Source organism: Periplaneta americana, chromosome 8 (genome assembly GCF_040183065.1).
Source record: "Periplaneta americana isolate PAMFEO1 chromosome 8, P.americana_PAMFEO1_priV1, whole genome shotgun sequence".
Classification (NCBI taxonomy): Eukaryota; Metazoa; Arthropoda; class Insecta; order Blattodea; family Blattidae; genus Periplaneta; species Periplaneta americana.
This window is the reverse complement of record NC_091124.1, coordinates 89081672-89102586: the sequence shown is the minus strand read 5'-3', so window position 1 is coordinate 89102586 and position 20915 is coordinate 89081672. Positions and strand designations below refer to the sequence as shown.

The following is a 20915-nucleotide window of genomic DNA, read 5'->3' as shown; positions in this document are numbered from 1 at the left end:
AGTAATATGGTACCTAAACTATTTTATGAAAAAAAAATGTAGCATAACAATTAACCGTATTATGTCTTTGAATAAAATATGCTATTGTAAATTTAATTTTATTGATACTGCAAACCCTGTTTCTTGTAAATTAAAACATAATAATTTTTTTAACTAATGGAAAGAATCTCTTCAAAATTTGGTTCTAATAGAAAAGAATGTATATTTGTAAACGTATTACGTACTTTAAAAAGAATTTAATTAATTTTGGTTATTGAGATATATAATTTTCTCATTTTTCTTAGAATCTAAACTTATGGACTTAGCAGGTTTTGAACGGGACCCCTTCTTTCATGTTTTTTCGTAATCGAACGTGGTGAGGGTAGTTAAACGCGATTGAGCGAGTTCAACAAATACTTGTAAGATAGCAGTAATTGTGTACATAAATGTGCTGCTATCTCTTGTCAGAATACTAAACTATTTAAACTGTTGTGCCATGACCACAGAATAAACCAGTTAAAGGAGTGCGACTGGTATGAGCAATGCATGGTTAGGGCCGTAAAGACCGTAAAGACTATTGTTTTGGGAGTGAAAAGTTGTGGTGAAGAGACGGTGTATTGATTGCAATGCTCAAAACGCTTTCAATTATATATACCAAGAAAGTACGATTATGAAGTCAAGTTATCCGCATAGGAATATGTTTAATTATTGATACTTTGTTTCTTTCGCACTACATGATAACAGCTACTTTATTCACTGTGTCTGGTGTCAGTAAGGTGACGTCACAGTACAAGCGTTGTGGAGTAGGTGTGGACATGGGAAGATAGTGTTTTTTTAATTGTCCCATCAAATTATGTGTTTTTTACATAGGTAGCGGAAAAGTTTAGGGTTTTCCGAAATCCTGTAGCTTTTCCTGGGTGCTAGTAATTTGTCTGAGTGCAGTTAGAGAGGGTTTTCGCTACCCTTGCTCGCGAGTGTTTTGTGTTCAAGAAGATTTCAAGATGGCGCATAATTTGGCCCCTAGTGTAAACTGCTCGTTGGATGACATCGATTTAAACGCGTTGAAGGTGAGTATATCAGTTAATAACTTATGAATATAATGTACTAGATACTTTAATAAGTAATGTAATTACTGCCATAAATATCAAAGTTTATTTACCTTCCAAGAATTCATGCTCAAGAACGTGGTGTAGTTATCAATTTTCAAGTTTTTATGGGTGTGATTCGTAATACATAAGTGACTAAGATGTTATACATATAAATACTATTGTTATTGTCTTGTACCATTTAGTGCTCGTCCATTAAATGAAAGTAATTTCGGTAATTATTTTATTTTCAGGATCCAGCAGGCATTTTTGAACTGATTGAAGTTGTTGGAAATGGAACCTATGGCCAAGTGTATAAAGTAAGAAACTATTACAATTTAAAAATATATATTCGGTGTTTATTTGAATGCTCACTAGGTATCGCTTGTATAGGCTTCTAAGAAATGACACTTTTTTTTGAGGAGCTGAAGAGGAGAAATTTAAACATAACCTCTAAATAAATTTATTATATTATAATTTTAAAATGAGCGTTTCAGATCTGGATACAGATTTTGTTTATGTGAAATTGCCATATTGCTTTAGGTTAAAATGATCGGTGAAATTAATGTCGTAAGTAAATACTGGCATTCTGGCAAACTATTCGCATGCAGTAACAAATTTTTAATATAGCGTATGAGGTGGAGCTATTTTCCGTAACAATTAATGTAGGCTACCTAATTTAGAAGTTTTTTTTTATGTCGATAAGGGATTTGGAGAAACTAGCGCCCAGGTAGTTGTGGTGATTTCGGAAGTGAAAATCGTTGAATTTAGAATGGATTTTATTTTTTGTGGAGATGGAGTTGATCGTATATGCAAGGTATAACAAACGCCTGAACTAACCAAACCTAACCTATCACAGATTCGTATGGTACATAAGCGGAGGGCCGCGCTTTCGTACAGGGGCAATGGCAATTCCTCAAAGGTTGGAGTCCAGTTTAGGTGTGTGTGTATTAATCGAAAATTAGGATCTAGAAAATATTGAGAATAGGACGCATGTTTATATGACATTTTTTTTCGATTAATACACAGACACCTAAACTAGGCTCTAACCTTAGAGAAATGGCACTGCCCCTGTATGGAAGCACGCCCAAGTGGAGTACGAAGGGAACTGTCTGTGTCCTAGTTTAGCCGACATAATTGTGACACTGCAATCAAATTGCCTCTTATTCAGAAGGACGAACTACGCTGTTACATAGTAACACGTTTAGTGAGGTGTGATTGCCATTATTGAGAAATCGTAATTGTCGGTATAGGCCCTAGCCCTATGATAAAAGAATTGTTTATACTGAATTGCACAGTGCTAGTTTAAATGGAATTTTCGTTCCATCGTTATTAACTGAATATTAAAATAACAAATTTACCATATGTATCAAATACTAGTTATAATCTTATTTACGTATTTTTAACGTACCAATGAAAGAGAGAGGAATGTTTGGCCATTTTATGACCACTTATGTTCTTATTTAAAGAACTATTTTTGTCTTTATAAACTGTTAGTTGTTTTAAGGGAATTCAGTTTTAAACTTTTATAGAACAGGTTAAGTCGTAGATGTGACTCGTGTTATGATTGAAGTGTAGACTATGTATTAGTCCCACAAAACAATCTGGCCGTTGAGTTTTAAAGGAAAAATGCATACCTCTTAATGAAATACTCTGTGTCCCACTCCCACTCTAGTCTGCATTTCCATTGCCAAATGTACAAGGTGTAGTATAGTAAGTTCGTTCTTCATAATAGACCACTATATGACTATAATGTTGTTACCTTAACTACATTAATTAGCCTGCCTAAGATATCATAATATATACAAATATATACAGGGTGTATCTAAATTCCCATTACAGACTTTGAGGATTTGTAGTGGGGACCGAGAAGGTTACATTTTGTATAGGAACTCATGTCCGGAAACATACTATTTTCCCGATACAAGCAAAACACCACCACAACACATTTTGAACTCTCCCACTTCTGCTGCTTACTGTACGTTGTACTGTACTGTTGAAAGCAGTGACCTGTAAATTCACCAATATTGAGAAGACTGATCCACAGTGAGTCTTCACACTATCTTTTGGGTACTCGTCATCACGTCCTCTTCTACTGCATGGAGTACAGTCTCTTCAAACTTGGTGATGTATCACCATCGTGGAGCACCACAGTCGGACCTGTTGGTGGTGAATGTACCCATCCCCACTGATAAACCTTGACAAAGAGACTGTGTGGTGTGGAAAACGCTCCTCAAGCAGCTGAGCAACCCTTCCATTATATCGGACTTTGCATACAATAACACCATATTAGCGTATTCCCTAAACTTGTAGTCAACTATGTTCAACAGCATGACATTGTCAGTGAATTACTGCTTGATGCCACAAGCACTACAGTAGGTACGAATGTCAAATGATCGGCGCTTCTCCGGGCAGCTTACGAAGTAAATGACATGCAAACAGATCTGTAGTGGATACGTGACATCAGGTGATCATCACATGACGTACATACACCCTGGTCATTGGCACCGAAAACATGAGAGAATTCAACGTGTGTTTTGGTGGTATTTTGCTTGTAGCAGGGAAATGGTACATTTTCGGACATGAGTTCATATGCAAAACATAACCTCCCCGGTCCCCACTACAAGCCCTCAAAGTCTGTAATGGGAATTTTGCTACACCCTGTATAAATTAACACTATAATACTTTCACTATAAGTATAATGTAATATGTATATTCATTCATAGTTCATAGTGTTCTGCTCAAGAGCAGGTCTTTCATTGAAAACCTAGCATTCTCCAATCTTTCCTATTTTCCACATTCCTCTTAGTCTCCTTATATGATCCATGTATCTCAGTCTCCGCATATGATCCATGCATTTTAATGTTGTCTATCATGTGATTCACTATCTAGCAAAAAGTAATGGGTATTGTTTTTGCCCTGTTAGAACCTCGTGGTACCACCTCTTGTTGCTATAACAGCAGCCACCCTGTCAGGCATGCCCTCCACTAGTTTGTATAGGATATACACTGGAATGCGTCACCATTCTTCCTCTTGCAACATGACACTCAGTTGGACAATGGAAGTTGACCTCATGTTTCGGCGGCTACTATGCATTGGTATGCAGACAATAATGTTCACCGTTGGACTGACCTGCACAGAGTTCTGATCTCAATCCCATTGAGCACCTTTCGGACGAATTGGACCGGTGATTGAGGTCTTGGGAGATGCGGCCAACTTTCATTGTCCAACTGAGTGCAAGAGGAATGGTGACGCATTCCAGTGGATATCCTATACAAACGAGTGGAGAGTATGCCTGACAGATGGCTGCTGTTATAGCAAAAAGAGGTGGTACCACGAGGTTCTAAAGGGGCAAAAATAGTGCCCAATTACTTTTTGGTAGATAGTGTATTTTCTTCTACCCAAACTTATGTTTGCAGTTTTTCTTGAGAAAGATAAATATAGTATCTTCCCGTTGCTTTCCACATACCACTCTTTCTTTCTCATCTTAAAAAGCATGAAGGTGAAGAGAGTGGATTTGATTAATTAGGCCCTTTGGACATCACTGAAATTCACCACAATGATTAAATATCAATTCTGTCAGGGTTTTTGTCAGACCGGGATATTCCAATTAGCCTTTGATCCTCAATATATGTACACTATTGCACAAAATGTCTTTACATCACTAGATAATATACAGATACTAATACACTTTTGTGGCTCTTGAAAATCATTTTAAATTTTAAAGGCACCTTCACACTTTGGCAATAAGACTGGTTCTATAAAACTGCTTAGGCTGTTATGGAATCTGATTGTACAAAAGTTCAACACCCGATATAGCCTATCCACTACTACTAAAATAATAATAATAATAATAATAATAATAATAATAATAATAATAATAATAATAATAATAATAATCTCTGGTGTAACAGCCCATGAAGGGCCAAGGCCAATCAGCCAACTGTTGGTCTTATGTCTGCATGCCTCAGCAGAGGCAGTACAGAGTTATCACGTGGTCAGCACAGTGATCCCCCCCCCCCTCCCCTTCCAGTCATTAAAGCGGGTTTTCGAAAATGGCTTTTATTACAGTCAGCATAGGTCCCTAAATTCTTCACTAGAGTCCTGTGTTTGGTTACTTTGAATACAAGTTAGGTGTAAGTCGATCACACTAGCTTTGTTTAGTACAGATAACATGTTCCAAGTCAACAGTTCACACTGCGGTATTTGTTTAAAGGCAGTTTAAGTTATATGCAATAAATGATCATTTTTACCACAGTCAGACAAAAGTAAAAGGTTTCAGGAGCTAGCTGCCAGCCCTTTTATTTTCGGGAGCCACCACATTTTTCCCACACATGCAGTGAGAAAACCATTTGAGCTAAGATGATACATTTACTGAAATATACAGTATTAAACAATATTAAATATCTGTGCAGTGCAAACACACACTCTTAGAGACGCTCTCTGCTCTTCACTGAAGCTATGTAGTGACAATATCTTGAGATGCACAACAAATGTAACTAATATTAATCTAAGAAGCACATTCGAATTTCTTTCACAACCACTTTCGTTAACATTATGAATTAGGCATAGTGACATGAAAGAAATCAAAGTCTAAAGAAAAAAAAAACTGAACTTAATAAACAATTCAGGCAACGTATAGGCCTAACAATTTTGACTACATGCTGCCCGGAATTTGTCTACCCCTGATTTTTACAGTAAGTGAAACACTTTAAGATACTTCAGATTTAATTAAAGATTGAAATTAATAGTAAAAAATCATAAATGTCAGCACAAACTTAGAACAAAACAAATTATGAGTTTACAAGCCTACACATTACGATGAATGACTGTAAATATTTTCAGTGTTTAAAATGAAAAATTTCTCCTTTTTTGTTAAAATACATGTTCTTCTTTCCTAATGAAGTCTGGCTTACGTGTTCTTCTTTCCTAATGAAGGCTGGCTACTAAATTCTTCTATTAGAGGTCTGATCTCCAAGCGTCCAGCTTTGTTTTGTTTTTGCTTGTTCACTGAGCAGCAGACCTGAACTGTGTAGTAGGGTCAAGTGCCACCGATCTATATCCCATACATACCTACTGTTCGCGCAACTTATCTGGGCAGTTAAAAGAGTGGGGAAGCGGGGTGTAGCAAGGTTGCTTGTAGCGGTAGCGTGGAAGGAGAGGGGCAGCGAGAGCGCACTAGGGAACCCAAGTGCCTAGATAAGTTGCGCGGACAATACACTGTTGTGGAGGCTTTAGGTAACCAAACGCAATACTGTATTCATCACATACACTGAGTGAAATTTCATAAGAAAATTTCTTTCACATGAGGACTCGAACCAGCACCCATTTTGTAACACGAGTTCAAGCATGATGTCTTAGACCACAATTCTATGGTGCGGGACTGTCACTATTCTACTACACCATCAAATTCTACATCATACTATGAGTCGCTTCCTTCCCCACTGTCATTGTCGTAGTCATCGGTCACAGCTTGAATTATCTGTTGATGGTGTTCTGAAAGTCATACTTTTTTCTTCACACCTATTTCTTCATCTCATACGATATTGATTCAGTGGAATTAAGGTCAGGATAATAAGGGAGCAGTTTCATGACCTCGTGGCTTTATTAGGTTCGTTCCAACAAGCGGTTCATGGATCAGTTTATGTACGGTTCCTGTACCATCTTATGCACATGCGCTAGTTGAGCAACTGCTATGGGATTGAAACTGGACTGGACGCTGTTGGAACGCTTTTGCAGATCGTTATGTACTAAATCCAGAGATGCTATAACTGTGATCATCTTTGCTAAGAATGGGATGCTTAATTATTATCGTTTCGCAGCTAATTCTAATTGCAGAAAATAGAATTTCGATCATTTTCTATAAAAAGATGACAAAAAATATGGAAGGCAAGAATTCCGATAATTCATTGTCGTGTACTGGGGGACTCTCATCTAAAAATAGTTCTTTTTTTAATTATTAATGTATGTACGTTATTTATTATACTTTTAAGCAAAGCTCCATGTTAAAATTGTAATTAACTGTTTCAATACCCAAATAATTTCCATTCCCTTTCTTTCTGACGAAAATTTAAATTAAATCTCTAGTTTTATTATTCGTCTGTACTGTCACTTTTCATCTTTAACCTCAATGATGTGAACAGTCGATCATGTCTTTCTTCAGTATCCAGGAGACGTTGATGAGCTTATGCGCATGCGCGTCTTGCATACTCTTCCATACATGCCTCAATTGCGGACTATTTCTGACCATTTCGAACCCGTGTCAAAAGCTTGTTGGAACGCCCGACTGCAGTACATGTTTCCGGTTCAGGACTGGTTCGGATTGTGTTGGAACGCTTTTTCTGTACTGCGCATGCTCATGATGGTTACGGACAGTTCCTGACTGTTGTTGGAACGAACCTATTGCCACATCTTTTCTTGGAGCATAATTTGTTTTACTTTTCATATAGTTGAATTTTTCGTATTCGTAGTGACCTTAAGGAATCTTCAGGAACTCTATCAGCTGTCAGCCATTGAATAATCTTGCTGTTAGTAGTACTTAACTTATAGTGAATTTTTTTGAGCTGGGTATTGTGATATGACGTATTATCAGCAACCAGATGCTGAATTTGTGGCAGATTTGGAGTGAGCTGATTCTTCAGTGTGAGAACATAGTTTTCATTGTTTATGACCGTATGGTAATTCCCACTCTTTTGATTTGCTCTGACCATTTGCCAGAGTAAAAGCCAAATAACTGCCAGAATTAATTATGTTCAACCTTGATTCTTAGTTTTAGATACTAGTGTTATAGACTGTTAGTACTATCATCTGACCAACTCTTTGGTGTGAAATGGCTGGACTTATGCAAGTTTCATCTTCATACATGGTAACAGGTCCTTCATCTTTGTATTGTTTGAGACTCCACAAATAATAAGTCCTCAATTTCCTTATGTCATGCTTGTCAATTAATAATGGCTTTTTAGACTTCATTTTCTTCCATTTGAAGTCCAGGTATGTTAACAAGAAGGTTTGCAGATTTCTGCTGTCTCTTTTAGAATCAATGTTCTTCAAAACATACTAGAGATTTTGGAATTGTTTGACTGTATCTTCTCAGGTTTAAAAGTTGTGAATGGTAGTGTAAGTCGAATTATGGCTTTATTGAAATCATCCAAAGCAGTAATTCTTTTTGGAACATAGTGTTTATTTTCCTGGGGTATAGACCAATGTTCCTTAAGCTTCATATTTCTTCCATTCACTTACAATCTTCCATACATTTGCTGTGGTGACACCAAAAGTGTCTGTCACTTTTAACTGTACTTTTGTAAGTTCTTTTATGTATGCTGATGCCACAATAATTTAATTTCATTTTCACACTTATTTTTTTAAATAAATGTAACATTCGAAACAATTTCAAGAGTCTGGCAGTGCAAAGTTTTGCCATGCAACTCTGATTTTAAAGACCTGATAAATATTGCCACTAAAAATAAAATATGGGTATTTATTGTAAACGGTATAGGCCTTCTATATTATAATAAAAGAATGCTAAAAAACAAAACTATGATTACAATTCCACAAACAAGATAGGCCTAAAACATTTTCTTGTCTTACCTACTGTCTGCACACATGACACTTGTTCTGTAAGCAACTGCATGTGACAGACTCAGTGCTTAAACTGAACTCAAAGGTCCAACTGATCATTCTGGTTGTATTGTTTTGTGGGTGTGTTACATATGCAGAGCCATCATTTTATCTGGACTCATGTTCAGCAGCACTGTGGCTGCAGGCACACACTACTTTTCTGCCGATACTCCAGTCTCTGTGCAATCGGCAGACCGATGCAATGCACACATATTTTTATGCATCAAGATAAATTGGATGAATGCACAGGGCTAACTTAGTCATTATTTTGTAAATTATAATTGTGCACGTGCCTAAATTGCTTACCTTTTCAAAGAAACTATTGAAATTGTTCTCCTTGTGCTTTGAGATAGATGTTGTAGCGTCATAACAAATTCACACATTGCAACTCTACTTGCGAATTGTTGGCTATTTTTTCTCGTATGTTATTTTGTAGTTCATCTAATATTTGGCCAACTGAGGAAAACACTATTTCATAATTACAAATACTTACTGGGCAACATTAATTTTCGTGCCAAGGGGTGGGAGGAAAGGCCAGTTATTCTAGTTGCACTTGTGTCACACCACACTGCGATCTTAGAATTATGTAGCAGACTTCGATATATGAATCTTGGATTTGTGTTGACCAGTACCGATTATTTTGACTATTCACTTTGCAATGCACACACATCTCGTCACTAAAACACTAATTGCGTGTTTAAATTGCCGACATGTACAGACTCAAGAAACCAGGTGCAAAACTGTATTCTCCTCTGTGAGTTTCTGCCCACTAAGGCCTCACTTCTGTCGTTTTATATGGACGAACTCTATGTAATTTGTCACTTTGTGTTTGTGGCGAACATTTTAATTGAGCACCGATATCATTAAGCTTTTACTCTGTTAAAACGTGACGTCTTCGATTTTTTTCTTATTCAGTAAGCATTTCTTTAGTTTTGAATTTGTTGATTATTTTATGAACTGTGCATCTGTTAGGTGGATCAACTCCAAGACAGTGTTTCTGAAATGTTCTACGGCACTGAGCTGGTGTACCCGAGTGGCCTGACATGTACCCCAGATTGGGTACCACTGAATTAGTTTATCTATTTCACCAGTAAGTAGTCAGTGCGTTTTTTAATTTGTAAATTATTTTTTATTCTCATTCATTTCTTTCAGTTATAATAAGCTAATCATGCTTTCATCATAACTGGTCGGCACAGATTTGATGATAATATTGTTTTATATAAATGTGCAGCTGAACACAAAGTTATGTCTTGCCAATGAAAAGTATTATTGGCACCAAGAGGAATCAATCAATCTTCGTAGTGTATCCAGTGATTTGATGACAACATGCGTTCCACTATGTTTCACTATGAATTTCCTCTTCTTACAAATGATGGGTAAAAAGCACAATGCACTAAGAGGAAGAGTTAGTTAGGAATTAGACATGCAGTCCTATTATTTATATAATCTGTGATTACAATCGAGGCTGAATGGCTGTGAGTATTTGTACTGAGCTGAGATAGATCAGCACAAATTCGTCATTGGTTAGAGTACAGCATGTTACCAGTGTCAAAGAAATCTCACATTAATATGTATGTATAGAGAAGAAATTTTTTTAGAGATTTTTTTTGGGGGGGGGGGGAAGCGGTATGATAAAATCATTTGAAATGTTTGTCAAATATTTTGTGCATCAGCAATACTGTGAGAGCTAAGATTTCTTGCTCATACTCTTTACTCATGGGGAGGTCAGATAGATGTCGCACATTTCAATTCTCATTGCACCCTATGTTGCCAATCATGTGACATATACCGTATTTCTTTTCGCAAGTTAAGAGTTTCGTTAGCGAAATACGTAACTTCACAGTAGCCCAACAAAGTAATTGCCACTTGTCTATGTGACAAGACTCACTAAAAATCCATTATTTCATCAGTTATCTGCTGCAAATTTTTATGATATGGGCAGATATGCTTGATTTGTGTCGAAACTTATTCCTCCTCCAGCAAAATGTAGGAAGTGTGTTTGTAGAATGAAGAACCTGGAATATTATCAACAGTAACCTCACTAGAGGTTTTGATTTATCTAGAGAAAATCAAAACTCAAATGGGATTTAATTGACTAAACGATTAGAAGAAAGTATATAAAGATTAGAAGAAATAAAGTACTCTAATACAATAAAATATTGACTTACCAAAATAAACGATTGTCTTTTTGTTGTGCATTTAGGCATGGTAGTTAAATGCTAGAAACTTATGTAATATGTGTAAGAAAAGCGTGTAAAAATAGTTAGTGAGAGATATTACTTATTCTTTTGGTAAACACTGTATATACTGGGTGTCCCAATTGAGCTCTACATGGGCTTGGGTCAAGCTCGTGGGCCTAAGCCTGGCTCTGCCTGGGCTCGAGTTGAAATTCAGTTACGCTTGTCGGGTTTGGGCTGGCCTCTGGCATACTGATTAAAAAACAAAGTTTTTAATGCATGCACAATTAGATGTTCACCCAACACCCATCGAGAACAGTACACTACCGGTATTGTAAGTTATTTAGTTTCACTCATATTTCGTAATGGCACTTGTATCCTCTCTACTTTGTCATAGACATAGACCATTGATTATTATTTGTTTTACCTGGGAGATTACTCTTTCACATGCTACTACTGGAGTGATAATCTCTGTTCTTGACCCCTGTAACCCCTGGCTTCTGCTTTATCTGCTAGTTTACTGACAGTAACAAAATAAATGAGTTTAAGTAGCGCATTTTGTTTCTACGCCCACTGCTTTGATTCTGTACTTCTCCATGTCTTTAGCTTAATCTCAGATTTCAGGTTGGGCTCGAGTGATAATAATTAAGCTAATATCGGGTTTCGGGTCTGGTTCAGATTGGACTGGGTTTGGGTCTGGCCTAAGAATTCTGGGTCATGCAGACATCTGTGGTCTGTATTTTTGGGTGTGACATACTGGTATCAAAATAAAACTTGCATTGAAAGCCACAGTCACCAATTTTCTACAAAAAAAAAAAAATCAAAGCATCTCCTCAGATCATTCACTATAAGCTTTGCGAAAAAGAAAGTTCCTACAATCATATCCTGCAGTAGAGCACACCACACATTACGTTTTGGACTGCCCCTCTGAAACTCTTGTATCTTCTGAGAAGGCTCCGAATCCAAAATTCGGACATTGTGACGATTAACTTCCCCTATAAGTGGAAAGTCATTTCATCCAAAAACATTACATTGGACAAAAAGATGTTACAAATGCTGTTTGGGATTGCCATTAGGTTGCAGTGCATGTTAATAATTGTACTTTGTATGCATACCGCCTCAGTCCTTATGAACAACTCTGTGTACAATTGATTTTGATATGCCCAGTTCCTGCATGTGGATTTGTGGGGGGGTTCTTTCAAACACGTTGGTGATGCTCTGCACGATCTTTTCAGATTTCTTGGTCAGCCACCACCATGCCTCTTAGTTACTGATCCTGTTTCCAAAAACTCAGTTTTCCATGTCTTAATTCTCTTCGCATCAGGTGGGTCACTGTTGTAGACCAGACAGAAGTGTCATTGCACCATAATGATCAAACCATGTTCCGCATACCACCCCACAACTTGAGCATTCTCTGCATCGGATGCCATTTTCACACTTTGTACTGCCAACACTGCTACCTGCCATTGCTCGTAAAATAAAAAAAATTCACCAAAACTTGGAGAAGTACCTCACCATTTGCTACCCAGAAAAGACAAAAATCTGGCCACATTAATTTATTATCAGAATTTGAAATTAGTGCATTGGGACATTAATGAATGAGTGTCTCAGTCCAGCGTGAACCATGCATGGGATGTCTTGGCACTGGTTGATTCCTAACACACAAAGGTCAAATTACATTGCTCTCAGTCAGTCAGAGTTGTAACATTGTAAGAAGGGGTGTGTGTATTCAGAATGCAGCATTTCTTTAAGAAGTGTGTAATGTGGTTTTTATGTGCTCATATAGGCCTACATTCTTACGTATACAGGGTGGAAGTGAAATAATCCTGCAGATTGAAAGGGATTATAGGGTATATTTAAAGGAATAATAATAATAATAATAATCCATGGTGCTACAGCCTGTGAAGGGCCTAGACCGACCAGCCGGCTGCTGGCGTCACACCCACATGCTGAAGCATAGGTGGACGATCATCCAACTAGAATGAAGGTATCGTGTGATTAGTATGATGATCCTCCCAGACGTTATAGCTGGCTTTCGCAACTGGATTTCACTACCTATCGTAGCTCCCCAAGTGCATCACGATGCTGGGTGGGCACCGGTTCCATACAGTGGCCGAAATTTCATGAGAAAATTTCTTACCCCATGAGGACTCGAACCAGCGCACATTCCGTAACGCGAGTCCTAGGCAGGATGCCAGGACCATGACGCCACGGCACGGGACATTTAAAGGAATAGAAAACCTATATTATTTTTCACGATTTAATGCACGGTTAATTAGAAAATTAAGTTGGAAATTCCAGCAGTCTGGCAACATCGCCGCTAACACAGTCGTTTTTATTCTCATAATACAAATGTAAGAGGTCAACGAACTTAGGTCTGTCTCTGTGTGAATCCCCCTCCCTCGCTACGACATTGCAATCTGCTCGCATCGTTCAGTGGCTTGAAATTAGTGGTTTTTAAATTAAATTTACACGAAAACCTTCCACGCCATTGAAATGCAATGGATAAATTATTCTTTATTAAATTTTCTATCGATATGGACAAAAATCACGATCATACTCGCAATAGTTACCGAATAAGGTGGTGTTAAACATTTTGGGGGGGGGGACTATTTTCAGAGGAAACTATGAACTTCCCACTGATATGGTATAACACTTTTTTATTACATACTACATGAGCTATTGATCTGAGAATGTGCAGAGTTGTTTCAATTCCACTCTGTATACAGAGTCTGCTTGTCAAGTTCGAAGATTGTTTGCAGAAAGATTTTCTGGTGTGAAGGTTCAGCTTGTGAAACAATTATAAATTTCGGGAAACTGGAAGTAGCTACAGAGTATTAAAGATAATGCTAGAAAGGAAAAAAGGCTTTTGACGGAAGGAATATTGGGTGAATTGGATGACATTTGTTAATCACGTTGAAAATTCTCCAAAAAAAATCAGGTAGGATCTTGCTTAACAAGTGGAAATTTTTCGTTCTTTCATGCATAGAGCTACGAAATTATTGTTCTCCTGTGCATAGAGTTATAAAGCAGTACAGTCAACTCCGGTTATAGTGAACCTCTGCGGACTAGCATATTTCCTTCACTGTATCTGAGGTTCACTGAAACCGAAGTGTCTGTTTTTATATTACGTTGTTATACAATCAGTATTAATGTTTCTGGCAATAAATTAAAAATAAATAAGTAAGCAGACCTTAAATTGAGAGGATTGTAAAATAATATAACTAAAATCACACAGATACTGTATACTTGGCCTTGGAATTTTTCAGGTAGGGTTTCATTCCTTCTTATACTTACCCTTTGGTCATTACCAGGGAACGGATTTATATGGACTAAAAATATATGAAATATGTAAATATATATGTAGTTATTTTTACCAAAATATGGAATTAAATATGGATTTTTACCAAAATATGGAATTAAATATGGACTTAAAATTATAAAAAAATGACTATGTACGTTAAATATTGGTACATTTTAATCAAACTAAACAAAAAATATAATGGACGTACCTTATCTTCCAATGTAGTTTCAACAAAACACAATTTTTATTGTCTGTTACCATAACAATAGGTTACAAACATTTCTTTCAAGTGCTGAAAAGTGAATCTTCTTCTATTGTCTCTGAGGATAGATTTATACTGACTAAAAGAGCGTTCGACGTCACAAGAAGTAACTGGTACATAATTCAATTTCACAATGTCTGCTGGGGATAAGTCCAAGTTAATCTTCACTGTTGATTCACCACTCATCACAGCAACAACCTTTTGTAGTTCTTCATATCCAGGGTTTTTTGAAAGTACAGTGTCCACCTTAGCTCTTACTGCATCTGCAACTTTACCTCTACCACGATTCAGTTGTTCCACAGTACTATTTATAATTTCAAAACTTTCAGATAGTGAAAGGTGCCTATTTTGGAGACTTTTGAGCGTTTTTATGATGCATGAAAATGTATGCTGAATGTGAGCTAAGTCATTCTTCACACTTATGTCACAGGTAACTGTTTTCGCAGTATCAATTGAGACTGCATCTTCAGAGTCCAATGCAAGGAGAACATTGTTAATAGAGTCTATATGTTCGGCATAATATTCAACTGCTTCTAGCCATGTACCCCATCTAGTTAAAATTGGCTTTGGTGGCAATGGAATTTCAGGGTACATTTCTTTCAACACGTTAACTCTACTGGGAGCTTTGAGAAATACTTTTTTCACTGATGAAATCAACAAATCTACTTTAGGGAAATTGTCTCTGACCACTTCTGCCACACGATGAAATGCATGCGCCACACAAGTAAAATGAGTCAATTTAGGATATACAACAGATAATGCTTGTCCAGCTTTGACCATATAAGGGGCAGCATCGCTAATAAAGAATAACACATTATCGTACATAATACCCTTTGGCCACAGGATACCCATAGCTTCGTTGAACAGTTTAACTATAGTTTTGTTATTGCACTTTTCTAGAACATCACAATGTAAAAGAATTCGTTCAGAATATTGTTCACTTAACAAACCGATAACTACATTACCAACAAGTCTACCTTCTTTGTCGGGAGTCTCATCAATGGAAACCCAAATTGAACTATCTTTAATTTCATCTCTTATCTTCTGTATTGTCTCATCGTAGATGGATGGAGCATACGTCTTCCTAAGTGTTGACTCATCCGGGATTGTATGTTGAGTATATTTTTCAAGGAATTCCCTGAAGACCTTATTCTTTAGTTTGTAGAGAGGAATATCAGCAGAGATGAGAGAACGGCACAGGTCGATGTTAAACTCAGATCTTACATTCGATGTTGTTGGTTGTGTTAAAAACAATTGTCTCTGCTTGGAATTTAGTTGTTTGTTGGCCTGATGTTTACTAGTTGTAATGTGTTGTTGCACCAGGAACTTTTGTGTAGATGATACTGCACACTGACACAAATTACAAAATAATATTTTATTGTCAGTTGATAAACCATCTTCTTTAAATTCTGAAATGTAACTTGTTAGTTTTGATTTTAAATTGACTGAATGACGTACTTTTGGCATATTTACCGTCTTTATAGTATGATTTACAAAACTGAACCTATGTGTACTCTGACTGGCATTTAACTGTTGAGCTGCACAACTGAAGTCTGTTAAAAATTTTAAATTAAATTAATACAGTTTTGTAACTTACTTTCCCATTGTTGATAGGACTGCTAATTTTCAAATAACTCTGATGTTAAAGGGATTACTGAACATGTGTTTAAATCTCTATTGTTGAAATGTATTTTTAAAAGTTAATGGAATTTTGTTTTGTTTTATTGTTAAACCTAATATAATATGGACTGCTTTATATGAAATATGGAAAATATATGGAAATTAACGAAAATATGTACTAAACTCTAAAATATGGAAAAATATGGAAAATAAAAGTAGGATTTTTCAACCCTACACATTGTGAAACATAAAGATAATGCAAAATATAAATTATATTAGCTTTATAAGTAAATATGTATTTACATATAAATCCTTTCCCTGGTCATTACTCTACTCCCCTTTACAAGAGAAAACACTTTCTATTCCTGTTCTACTATTTAAAGAGGTCAGAATTAATCCTCCCTTTATCTTTCACTGTGTACACCATTCTCTTAAACATATTTCAAGCTGTCCAGGAAGGTGAACAAATCCTTTCTTTGTCTTTCAATGCACTTACGGAGTAGCAGGTTTGAAATTTTGTTCTAAACATATTCTTGGAAGTTTATACGAGAAAGGGTTTTCATAAATTACCATTTTGGTCATTTTAAAATTACAGCATTTTCTTGGAAATTCTAGTTTTTAGGTTCAATATAACCGAAGTGTGGGTTCACTATAAAGGGATATATTAATATACTCTTTAATGTATGCGGGTCGGGACCAATGACTTACGTTCACTATAGCCGAATGTTCATTACAACCGAGTTCACTATATCCAGAGTTGACTGTGGTTCTTTCGCGTATACAGTATAGAGATCTAAAGTTGTTGAAAATCTCACTATACTAAATTATGTTTTTCATTAGCTACAACAAAGTGATCCTAAGAGAGGCATATATTTTGTGAATTGATTATGGGCATGATGGATAAATTAGACCCGTGTCTTATTTCCTTCTCTGGCGAGGTTTGGTTCCATCTCTGCAGATATGTAAATTCACAAAATTGCTGTTACTGGTCCACTGAAATACCAGACATATATACACGAGGTGTGTCTGTATGAAGAGAAGGTTAGTGTATGGTGTGCTATGTACAGGAAAAGAATTGGTGAACCATTTTATTTTTTAGGAAACATTGATTGACATCAATTCATTCATTCATTCATTTAGTGTTCTGCCCAAAGGCAGGCCTTTCACTGCAAACCCAGCTTTCTCCAGTTTTTCCTATTTTCTGCCTTCCTTTTCGTTTCCTCTATGATCCATATTATATCTTAATGTCGTCTATGATCTAATATCTTCTTCTACCCCGAACTCTTCTCCCGTTCACCATTCCTTCCAGTGCATCCTTGAGTAGGCAGTTTCTTCTCAGCCATTGACCCAACCAATTTTTTTTCCTCTTCCTGATCAGTTTCAGTATCATTCTTTCTTCATTCACTCTTTCCAACACAGCTTCATTTCTTACTCTCTCTGTCTACTTCACACGTTTCATTCTTCTCCATATCCACATTTCAAATGCTTCTATTCGCTTTTCTTCACTTCGTCGTAATGTCCATGTTTCTGCACCATGCAATACCACATACCATACAAAGCACTTCACTAGTCTCTTCCTTAGTTCTTTTTCCAAAGGTCCGCAGAAAATGCTCTTTTTTTCTATTAAAAGCTTCTTTTGCCATTGCTATTCTCCTTTTGACTTCCTGGCTGCAGCTCATGTTACTGCTTATAGTATACCCCAAGTATTTGAAGCTGTCCACTTGCTCTACTGCCTCATTTGTCGCTAGATGTGTGAAACTGATTTTACACTTTTAGTTTTTTTTTTCAATATTCGAACAAAATGAAACGAAATTATGCAGAAATTAATCAAGTGTTCCAGGACAGAGTCGTTAGTGTTAATCTATGGACCGCTTGATCCCTCGACCTGACCCCCTCATGTTTTTTATGTTTGGGGTTCATTGAAAGATAAAGTAAAGTGTACAGGATAAAATCTCGCACCTTAGAAAATTTCAGTCATAATATCCGTTAGGAGATTGCATCTACTTCTCAGTGGGAACTTGAGCGAGTGATGGGGAGCGTATTAAGCAGATGCCAAAAATGTGTGGAAGAGGAGGCGGGCAATTTCAGCATGTTCTTGATTAAATTAATTAGGTGAGAACATGTCATTACCAATGCCAACTCAGTGCAATAGTTGTATCATTGCTACACTGTAAAGCTGTCACTCGGTTAGACTATACAGCGTTAGACTGAGATACTGTGTTCGTGTGTGAACACGCTTTTACGTAAAGCTGTAGAACTATAAATAATCATGCCTCTTGCTTTAAAAGGTCAATGGATTTTACTTTATCGTACCTCACATGAGAAACTATTGTGTTGACGTTAAAATTCGATTTCGAGAATTTTATGGATGTAGAAATGGTTTTCAAGATCTCATTTATTCATCTTTCTCTCTATAGATCTCATTTATTCATCTTTCTGTCTATGTATGATTTCTCTTAAACAATTTGATTTTATCAGCATTCTCTATATACGAGTGCAAATCAATTCATCCCTAAATGGTCACATGAAATATAATTTTTACTATTCAGCTATTCAGAGTGTTGACAACATTGAACATAGGTTGGAGAGGGTATTGAAAAAATGCATACGGAATTTTAAAAATAATTTTATACAAATGGGCAAGAAATTGTATTTCTCCCATTTTTTGACATTTCGGGACAAATATAACTCAATCCAGGACACAGGATACACTATTACAATACACAAAAATCCTTGGAAATCCAGGACGTCTGGCAACTCTGCTGCAAACCCAGCATTCTCCAATCTTTCCTATTTTCCACCTTCCTCTTGTCTCTGCATATGATCCATGTATTAATGTTGTCTGCCCCAACTTTTCTCCCGTTCACCATTCCTTTCAGTGCATCCTTCAATAGGTAGTTTTTTCTTAACCAGTATCCCAGCCAATTTCTTTCTCTCTTTCTCTGATCAGTTTCAGCATTAATGTTTCTTCACCTACTCTTTCTAGCACAGCTTCATTTGTTATTCTGTCTGTCCATTTCACACTCCATTCATGTCCATGTTCACATTTCAAATGCTTATAGTCGTTTCTCTTCACTTCGCCGTAATGTATAAATTTTTACTGTATAAGCCTTTATTAAAATACGAAAGCATATTATTCTGATTTATCTACTCAGAATCTGCTATTACTTTCTTTCTGATTTTTGCTTCTATTAGATAAAGTGACTTGTCTCCAGAATGATTGTCCCAAAGAAATTATGCAAAATTATATTACTTCTAATGGAAAACTTCAGATAAAAATTTGAAGACGTGAATTATGTTTAAAGATTAACGTGATTCTAGCCATTTAGAAGAGGGGCAAGAAGTAGCACGAGTCTTGGCATTTTCTGTAACGTTGTGTATAACTGTATATTATTCTCATTTCCTTCATTTGTATTTATTACTGTTATTGGTGAAATATAATGGTTTAATTTTGATAATTATATTTATAAACAAAGGTCGCGAGTGAAGGAGCATGATTTGAAACTAAGGAATTTGTATATTACAGTCTGCCTTTGCATTCACATGAATCTTATTTGATGTCTTAGTTAATGTCCCTAATGAAATCTACAAGGATCTAAGATCAACTTAGGCGTGATTTTTAACTGTTGTGCTACACACTAGGCTAAGAGAGCCTATTACCTTTTCGTTTACTTTCGGAAATAACATTTAGATAAACGATAACTTGGAATAGCATTGTTGAAATTATTGCGTACAACGTATATAGCATGTCAGAGGGACTATAGTATCATATGTTTTTTAATCGAAATACTAAATAGAGAAAGAAATAAGTGTATCATGCATAATGGCAGATGGTTTCCTTGCCGAATAGTGAAACACCAGACGTCAATCACACTCTCACACGTACGCACGCACACACACGGGGTAGAGGAGAAAGAGAGGGGAAAGACACACACACATACACACAGAGATATAATGAAAGTTTCTTGCAGTCAGCATTTGTGAACTTTTTGCATAAAAAGAGTTTGACATAAAACTTGAACAGCTGTTAGTTTGTTTACATAACAATAGCATTTTGAAAGAAATACAGTATGTGATCACGATCAGCTACACATTATGTTAGTAATCACTGATCATATAGGCATCCTTTGTATTTCAGGTTATTCTTTAGTATTAAATGAGACTGTGTGCCATTGACCTTTGGTTGGCTGGACAGCTTTACAAACCTGTAGTGATTGGATTAAACCTGACTATACTTGGAAGAAGTGACTATGCAGTTTCGTACATCATAGTGTGTCATTTTCACGAAGTATAATTTCGTTTGAGCTGTATGAAGCAGGCTATAAAATGTAATGACATTTTCCTGAGGGTCTCTTGAAATATTTTTTTTAATGTCCGTATGGAAGAATGTAATGTAGAACCGAAAACAATAATTGTATATTTTCTTCCTCATGCCTTTAATATCTGATATGATCCTATACCGATACTAAGAATGCTTAAGAACCATCAAGTCTTAAGCAAATCATTGACTCTCATGCCAGAGGATATATAGTGACCATCTATTTAACAGATAAGATTTTGCATTATCATTATACGAAATGTAGACAAAGTATTGTGACACTGCAGAAATTGTTTTTTAAATTTTCACTGAAAACACGTTTCTAAATCGCTCGTACCAAGTATGTGATTTTTGACTTGTCATCTTTGCCTGTCCTGTACATTTCTTTTTTCCTGAAATACAGTACATATTTTATTCGTACTCAGTACCAAATCTGAAAGTATGTATGTGAAACATAGCTTTTATCGTAAATTAAACATGTTATTATTAAAGATGATAATGGCATAATAGGCCTACAATTATTCATTCTCGATTTATAACAGTTCTTTTATTC

At 36.2% G+C, this 20915-nt stretch overlaps 1 protein-coding gene across 8 annotated transcripts in view; it reads left to right on the top strand.

Moving 5' to 3' along the window:
- Nucleotides 1–506: 506 nt before the first annotated feature.
- The window catches only part of msn (serine/threonine-protein kinase msn), a 288177-nt gene continuing 267768 nt past the window's right edge, over nt 507–20915 (top strand). For all 8 annotated transcript variants that reach the window (XM_069833247.1, XM_069833249.1, XM_069833248.1 and 5 more), the window contains exons 1-2: nt 507–1046; nt 1319–1384. In XM_069833247.1, the coding sequence (XP_069689348.1) occupies nt 981–1046; nt 1319–1384 (132 nt within the window). In that variant the 5' untranslated portion in view covers nt 507–980. The remainder of the gene's footprint in view (nt 1047–1318; nt 1385–20915) is intronic.